General features: G+C 46.3%; 1 protein-coding gene across 2 annotated transcripts in view; it reads right to left on the bottom strand.

Moving 5' to 3' along the window:
* Positions 1–8,540, bottom strand: part of LOC139561666 (serine/threonine-protein phosphatase 6 regulatory ankyrin repeat subunit C-like) — a 34,516-nt gene that overhangs the window by 11,612 nt on the left and 14,364 nt on the right. The window contains exons 11-27 of one of the 2 annotated variants that reach the window (XM_071378915.1): positions 7,259–7,341; positions 6,847–6,964; positions 6,674–6,742; positions 6,390–6,530; positions 6,248–6,307; positions 4,945–5,056; positions 4,382–4,453; positions 3,850–4,051; positions 3,589–3,676; positions 3,292–3,409; positions 2,080–2,299; positions 1,860–1,947; positions 1,569–1,652; positions 1,286–1,431; positions 955–1,037; positions 444–526; positions 118–209 (exon numbers count right to left, since the gene is read on the bottom strand). In XM_071378915.1, coding sequence (XP_071235016.1) covers positions 118–209; positions 444–526; positions 955–1,037; positions 1,286–1,431; positions 1,569–1,652; positions 1,860–1,947; positions 2,080–2,299; positions 3,292–3,409; positions 3,589–3,676; positions 3,850–4,051; positions 4,382–4,453; positions 4,945–5,056; positions 6,248–6,307; positions 6,390–6,530; positions 6,674–6,742; positions 6,847–6,964; positions 7,259–7,341 — 1,859 coding nt within the window. Of the gene's footprint in view, positions 1–98; positions 210–443; positions 527–954; positions 1,038–1,285; positions 1,432–1,568; positions 1,653–1,859; positions 1,948–2,079; positions 2,300–3,291; positions 3,410–3,588; positions 3,677–3,849; positions 4,052–4,381; positions 4,454–4,944; positions 5,057–6,247; positions 6,308–6,389; positions 6,531–6,673; positions 6,743–6,846; positions 6,965–7,258; positions 7,342–8,540 lie in introns of both variants that reach the window. The other variant, XM_071378921.1, reaches the window with a different exon arrangement.

Genomic DNA, 8,540 nt, shown 5'->3' with positions numbered 1-8,540 from the left:
TATTTTATGGTTCCCAATAACAACCTGCTTAGTCAAGAGGTGAACATGCATATCAGACACGCTATCCGAAGCGACATAAGAAAATGGCCAACACTAACCGACACTGTGGTGACTCACCCTCCTCATCTATAGCCATCACAGCTGCCCCCTGGCTGAGGAGCACCTGGACCACTGTAGCCAGACCGTTCCTCGCTGCGATATGAAGGGGCCTGGGAAAGAGGGAAATGGGATAAACAGTCAATAGACCACTTGGGTAAACAAAACGCTAGGTCTTCACGGTTTTGTATAGATCCCCCAGCTCTCATTCATCTTAACTCCCGGAGTTAGGAATCATACAGACTGGGAGTTTAAAAGGGCTGAGTGAGAGATGAAGCTTGGGTTTTATACAGTGTTGAACAGTGTCTTTCATGAAAGGCTGAGTCGCTGAGATGATGATGGCTCACATTTGCAGTGCACTGTTTGTTGCATTGATGAGGGAAGGGTCGCTGATCTCTCCCAGGATTAACAGGGCACACATCTCATGAGCCTGCGGGAGAAAACACATTAAATAAGCAAGCAAGCCTTGTCCGAGAACAGCCTATAAAGGCAAGATCTCCTGTTTCTGTAGTGCAAGGCAGCTTGATGTACAAATATACCCCCTATTGCAGGGAAACACATAAAGGTCAGGTTTAGTACACTGGGATTGAAACATTAGTACACACATGCCATTTCCCTGCCACCTAATAATGCTTTGGTATCAACAGTAATACACTGAAGGTGTAAAGCAATTTTCCAATGATATGTGGATCTGTCATGCTTGTTTTCTGTATAGTTGATAGAGGACAGAATTTTTAAATAACTTAGGTTGTGAATTTGGCTACAGCGAGTCATAATTCTAAATAACAGTAGACCGTGTGTCAGCTAGGCGTATGACGGAGTGTCTTGCCTTGCTGCAGGACTTTCTGTGTCTCTCACCTTGCTGCAGGCCAGGTGAAGGGCGGTGTTGTCGTTGACATCCAGCAGGGTCAGGTCTGCCTTGGCCTGGTGCAGCAGGATCTCTATTGGGTTCACACATCTCTCACAATTACACATCATCATCATCATTCGGCTGCAGAACAGTCGACAACAAGCTTCCTCCACTTGCTACGGTCACTAGCAAGGGTTGCTATTTAATGTTTGAATTACACAGTTCATAAATACATTTAATAAATACATAAATGTACACTAAACTAATAAGCCCACTAAACGTTCTGTTCTCATATTTACTGGGTGCAATAATCACATTTCCTCATTTCTGGCCACTCACCGACGGCTGCGGTCCGTCCGTTGTCGGAGGCAACCATCAGGGCGGAGCGTCCTGTGGTGTCCACGGCATTGACCTCTGCCCCCTGGACCAGGGCCAGCTGCAGCCCGCCCACACTCTCCGAATAGGCAGCTGCATGCAACGGGGTCCTTCAGGCACAGCCCAGGACAGCCACAACCAGACACACAAGACCGAGACAGGTAAGCGAGTGGCAAGCTGCAATACACTAGACTTGACAGAGCTCCGTACACAAAGGCCTATGCAGAAAGTCAAGACAGACACACACCTTCCTTTGGCGTCTCTGATGTTCACCATCTGAGGTCCGACCGTCTCTACCAGGAGTTCAGCAGCACCATCATGGCCATTTATTCTGGAAAGGAACAAGACAAACTGTGAGAAAACATCCTCCATCTCTTCGTCATACAAAAAGGACAGCAGTAGAAAGGTCAACATTCTGATGGATTCAACACCAGGTCTCATCATTCCGACAGATTTACGTTTTTCAAAACAGAAGCTCTGATAATAATAGCAGAATCCAGAACCCTAAAGAGCAGGGGGAACAAGCAGCGGTACTCACAGAGCACAGTGCAATGGGGTGAAGGGGTTTCCTTCCTGGATACTAAAAGGTTTGTGTTCAAGTAAAACGTCCAAACAGTCTTCGTGCCCTGAAAGAGACGAGAGATGGAGTCAAGACACAGTTTAGTTCTCTCAATACTATTTAGCCCAATCCCACACTGTGTGAGTTACTCACTGAGGTTATTTGTAGCCTCTCCGGGAAGGTCGTGTGTGTGACTCACCGTGGTAAGCGGCCCAGTGGGTGGGAGTGTATCCACTGTAGTCCAGCATTGAGTCGAGGGGGTCGGTGCGTGTGGCGCCCTGCAGCAGGCTGCGCAGGAGCTCCATGTGGCCGCAGGAAGCAGCCAGGTGCAGGGGGGTGCGCCCTCGGAAGTCCCTGCACAGAGCCGAAGCACCATGCTCCAGCAGGGCCGACACACAGTCCTCACAGCCCATCACCGCCTGCAGGAGGAGACAGAGAAAGAGTTAAAGAGACAGAACCCTTCACTGACAAGAGAAAGAGGACAGAGAGAGAGAGATAGAGAAGAACAGTTGAAAGGAATAACTTTCTTGGACCATCACCGCAGGTCAATAGTACACTACATGACCAAAACTGTGTGAACACCTGTTCGCCGAACATCTCATTCCAAAATCATGGGCATTAATATGGAGTTGGTCTCCAGTGAGTGTTGCACCCGAGGCTTCAGCACTTGGCGGTCCCGTTCTGTGAGCTTGTGTGGCCTATCCCTTTGCAGCTGAGCCGTTATTGCTCCTAGACCTTTCCACGTCACAATAACAGCACTTACAGTTGACCGGGGCAGCTCTAGAAGCGCAGAAATTTGACAAACCATCCTATGACGGTGCCACGTTGAAAGTCACGGAGCTCTTCAGTAAGGCTCCCGAGTGGCGCAGCGGTCTAAGGCACTGCATCGAAGTGCTAGAGGCATCACTACAAACCCTGGTTTGATCCCAGGCTGTATCATAACCGGCCGTGATCAGGAGTCCCATAGGGTGGCGCACAATTGGCCCAGCGTCGTCCGGGTTAGGGGAGGGTTTGGCCGGGGTAGGCCGTCATTGTAATTAAGAGTTTGTTCTTAACTGACCTGCCTAGTTAAATAAAGGTTCAATAAATACCATTTTAAAAATACTGCCAGTGTTTGTCTATGGAGATTGCGTGGCTGTGTGCTCGATTTTATACACCTGTCAGCAATGCGTGTGGCTGAAATAGCCGAAACCACTAATTTGAAGGGGTGTCCACATACTTTTGTATATATAGTGTAGCTTATCAGCAGTTTCTCTGTATATATAGTGTAGCTTATCAGCAGTTTCTCTAAGTGTCCCATCTACCCAGATTCGATGAATGTGACTGCAGGGGACCCCAATTGGCAATATATTTTGAGATTGGGCAGATGCTATGGTTAGACCAAGCACATACACATGGTGGGGACACTCACAGCTCTGTGTAGGGCTGTGCGGCCTCGCTTGTCGGCGGCGTCAGCCCCGGCTCCCTTCTCCAGCAGGATGTGGACACAGTCAGTGTGACTGCCCAGAGCTGCCAGCATCAGAGCCGTCCTGCAAACACACACACACACAATCCCAGGGGTTTTACACACAAATAACCAGTAGGTAAAAAAAAGGAGCCCACTACCTGAGAATTGTGTTTTTAAAAAATGCAAAAATCATCTTTCCTATTCTAGTGGGTGCACACATATTCAACAAACATGTTCAAGAAATGAATGACAGTCACTCACTGTCCCTGTACGTCGGCAATGTCGATGATGTCAGCCTTCTCCCCTCGGTTGACCAGCATGAGCAGACAGTCTGTTCGGCCGTTGGAAGCTGGAGGTGACAGAGAAGGTCAAATATAGAGACAAGCTCACACACACAATGAAGAGCGGGTAAGCGAGAGGACTGAAAATATCGACATAAGCTCATACACACATCCAAACACCATTGTGGATTAGAATCTAACAAATCACAAAAACCACGTAAAGTGGAAAACGCACACACACCTGCGACATGGAGTGGGGTCCACTTGTTGCGGCGCTCCCTGAGGTGGCAGGAGACCCCGTGGGACAGCAGGACCTCCAAGCACTGAGCGTGTCCCTTCTGGGCCGCCAAGTAGAGGGCGGTGCGCCCCCCCGCATCCCGAACGTCCAGACTAACCAGTGTCTCAGACAGCACCCCCAACGCCTCACAGTGACCGTTATACGCCTGGGTGGAGGGAGAAAAACATGAGTGTGAGAACGGCGATGGGTCACTGTGTTCGAGGGACATCAACTTCAGAACTAGAACCACACAACAGTCAAACTGAAGTGTGAGAGAATGGGGGGGGTAAATGTGTCAATTCATTGGGTAAGTGTGTTAAATAGATAGTTCACTCCAACTTTGAACTTGCACTGTAGAACTAAGGAGGGGCCATAATTAAACTAATGTAACGTGTTAATTTGAAGTTGAAACAATCTATAGAAAGCGCATAGATAGTACAGTCAAGTAGACCTTCAGGCCAGCGGAAACGAGGCTAAGCGGGTGTACTGTACTCACGGCTAAGTGCAAAGGGCTAACTGGAACACTGCTCTCCACGTCTCCCAGACAGTTGAACGACATCTCCAAGAGCTGGGGAACAGAGGGACAAAGACAGGAGTGTACAACCTGTACATACTGCACCACATGCTGAGATCACTGCACTTCCCAAAGGAAGCGGTACACGACTCAGTCACCTGAGCTTAGCCTGTTGGTAAATTATTTACCAACACCCACTCTCAGCTCTTAAAGGTGTGGCTGAAAATACCACTTTATTACAAAGGCCATTACCAGTTTCAAACCAAGTGCGACTTTGAAAGCGTCTCGATGCTCTAAAGTGATTTCCTTTCCTCGTCTTCATCGGCACTGATCTAAAAACAACGGACTAGTGAAAGCAACATGGTTGGATGTCTACTAGGACTTTACCGTCACTTGTCCTGTTCTTTCATAGTGCAGAAGACGAGGAGGGTAAGCCACTGTTGAAATGCATCCATGATACGACTTATCTTTGCCTGTCTGTCTGCAGCATGCACACACACACACACACACACACAGGCCTGCAGTCCCTCCTCCCACTGACTCACCAGCTCCAGGTTCTGCTTGTTTCCGTGGGCTGCTGCGTAGTGGACTGCGCTGTAACCCTTGGTGTTCCTCAGAGCCGGGTCAGCCCCGTTATCCAGCAGATACTCCAAACAACTACACATACAGAGGAGAAGACCGTCATGTTAGGTCAACCAACAAGCTTCTGGATACACAACTACGTCAACAAAGAGAGAGGAAAAATTGTGCTCAAACAACAAGCCGTCAAATACAATGAACAAAAATATAAACGCAACATGTGAAGTGTTGGTCCCATGTTTCATGAGCTGAAATAAAAGATCCCAGAAATGTTCCATATGCACAAACAGCATATTTCTCTCAAATCTTGTACACAAATTTATTTACATCCTTGTTAGTGAGCCTTCCTCCTTTGCCAAGATAATACATCCACCTGACAGGTGTGGCATATCAAGAAGCTGATTAAATAGCATGATCATTATACAGGTTCATCTTGTACTGGGCCACTCTAAAATGTGCAGTTCAGTCACAAAACACATCACAGGTGTCTCAAGTTGAGAGAGCGTGCAACTGGCATGCTGACTGCAGGAATGTCCACCAGAGCTGTTGCCAGATAATTTAATGTTCATTTCTCTACCATAAGCCACCTCCAACTTCTTTTTATAGAAGTTGGCAGTACGTCCAACCATCCTCACACCAGCAGACCACGTGTATGGCGTCATGTGGGCGAGCCATTTGCTGATGTCAACAGTACGGCTATGGTATGGGCAGGCAAAAGTTACGGACAACGAACACAATTGCATTTTATTTATGGCAATTTGAATGCACAGAGATACCATGACGAGATCCTGAGGCCCTTTGTCGTGCCATTCATCTTCCACTATCATCTCATGTTTCAACATGATAATGCACGGCCCGATGTTGCAAGGGTCTGTACACAGTTCCTGGAAGCTGAAAATGTTCCAGTTCTTCCATGGCCTGCATACTCACCAGACATATCACCCATTGAGCATGTTTAGGATGCTCTGGATCAACATGTACAACAGCATGTTCCAGTACCCGCCAACATCCGGCCTAATGAATTTATTTCAATTGACTGATTTCCTTACATGAACTGTAACTCAGTAAAATCTTTGAAATTGTTGCGTTTATATTTTTGTTCAGTGTACATGGGCGGGTTAACTTGAACTGCAAACCATTGCAGAAAATTGAACATTTCTAAACAGTTCCCATCTTCTGAGAAACCAACGTTTTTGAGCTTGGTCAGTTGGTAGGTTTATATGTTTTAAGCTTGATAAAACTGAGATGACATCATGGTGAGGGACTTACAAAAAGTCCTCCTTTGCCCTCTCCTCACTCTGGTGTCCGACTGAGTAATGTCTGTCCACTCTGAAACAAAAACAAAATGTCAGTCAAATTTTGGAGTCTGGCATTTTTTTGCCCCTCTGTGTGTGTTATCTGTGTGTCTCACCGGCAGAAGGTCTGCGATGCGGCAGCGTAGTGCAGGGGGCTGCAGCCTTTCTGGTCCAGCTCATTCACCTCGGCACCAGCACTCACCAGGGCAACCGTGCACTGGTAGCTCCCATTCGCAGCAGCGTAGTGCAAAGGAGCTCTGCCAAGAGAGGAACGGAAGAGGAGAGAGGTGATGAGGCACACTCATGGGAGAAGAGAATAGAATAAAATAGAATATAATTCACTCTGACAAATGCTATGGGGAAAAACAAGTTCGTTGAATTCCAGAATGAGACCACTCACTTTCCCAGTTTGTCCTTTTTACTCAAGTCGGCACCACTGCTCAACAGCAAGTTAAGACATTCAACGTTTCTGCAGTCAAAGAGAGAACAGAAATACAAATGAGATGATTACACAACCATTTACAAAGCTCTCTCTTCATTACAAAATGTGTGTGCGCGGGTACGCGTGCTCACCCTCCAGAGGCAGCAGCGTGCAGGCAGGTCCTCCCCAGGCTGTCTGGGGTGTTGATGTCAAACCCGGCTGACAGCACATACTCGTTGCTTAGAGATGATACAATGCTGTACAGCTGACCTGCAGGAAGTGCGACAGCACAAAACAGGAAGTGTGGTCATACAGGGTGACCACATCAGGAGGTCTGGATGGAACAATGGCCTTTGTGTGTACTGAGAAGGACATCTATTCAAATCTCTGTTTCTGAACATAACACTAAATGAGGAAAAGCAAGTAGTTAAAGAATGTGTTGTACGTACATGCCCGCTCACATTCTATCTGATACAGAACTACTTAGGTCAATTTGAACGTACACATCCATGAAACATGACCCGTTTCCATTATACAAACAACAATTTCAGTCTAAAGACTTACCTGAGGAGAGTAACTTGCGACAACAGTCTGAAAACCCGTAGAGCACAGCCAAATGCAACGAAAACATCCCATGAATCCCTTGCCTACAGAGAGAGAGAGAGAGAGAGAGACAATGACACAGATGGATACGGGAAGATATAAGACGGGCTAGGAGATCAGATACTGTATAGTCTCAAATATGTAACATACAGCGTTAACTAGAAGAGAAATGCAAGCTTTGCTGCTAGTTCTGTTGAGATGACCATTATGTTGCATAAGCAGTGGAAGAGCTGATCTTCTGACAACATTCTCTCAGGAGAGATGTCCTTGTTCTGCCATAAATACTGTTTTTCTACACCTGAATTATGTGTATTTTCTGTAACCTGATTGTGTATGTGTGTGTCGGTTATTATATCCTTGAGGGGACCAAAAATCCCCAAAAGTCCCCACAAGGATAGCAAAACGATCCATTGTGGGGACATTTCCTATGTCCCCATGATGACAAAGGCTATTTTAAGCTTAGGGGTTAGGTTTACAATTAGGGTTAGGGTAAGGGGTTAGGAGTTGGGTTTAAAAAAAAAGAAACGTAAAGGAGATAAGAACAAGCAAAATCCTAGAGGAAAACCTGGTTCAGTCTGCTTTTCACCAGACACTGGGAAATTAATTATCTTTTCAGCAGGACAATAACCTAAAACAAGGTTTCCCAAAGTCGGTCCTGTCTGAATACTTTCCGAATGCACTAGTGTTGTATTTTTCAGATTCTTTTTTACAAATGTTAGAATGAAAGATCTGTTCAAAAAGAGCCGTTCACTAGGCTACACTGACCAGTCACATTAGCGGTCACTGGCAAGACTCGACATGGGCTTAGAATCCCAGGAAAATACAAATAAGATCTTGAGTTTACTTGTTCCGTTGCGATACCATGGAAATACACCTACATTGTATGATTTATGAATAGCAAAGGGATATAGGAGATTAACTTTATTCAGTCAGTTCGACACCTTTTATAAACTATTTAACACAAGCCGTTTGGTCATCAATCAAAGAAACAGTAAATAGCCTATGCGCCCAACTCTGTGGCTGGCTATAGGCCTATGAAACACGCGAAATAAAATAAATGAAATGTGCCACAAAACAATAATTAAGTGGATTTCAACTCATCGTTACCACTTACATTACATGGGATTGACTGCAGACTGACAAACCAGGGCCCTGTTTCCCAAAAGCATCTTAAGGCCTTTCAGCCTATAAGTACCCGTTAGAGAACGTTGCCAGGCGTCTCCTTTAGCATATGCATCAGATG

Source organism: Salvelinus alpinus, chromosome 2 (assembly GCF_045679555.1).
Source record: "Salvelinus alpinus chromosome 2, SLU_Salpinus.1, whole genome shotgun sequence".
Classification (NCBI taxonomy): domain Eukaryota; kingdom Metazoa; phylum Chordata; class Actinopteri; order Salmoniformes; family Salmonidae; genus Salvelinus; species Salvelinus alpinus.
Note: the sequence above shows the minus strand (reverse complement) of the source record. Positions and strands in the feature narration are given on the sequence as shown.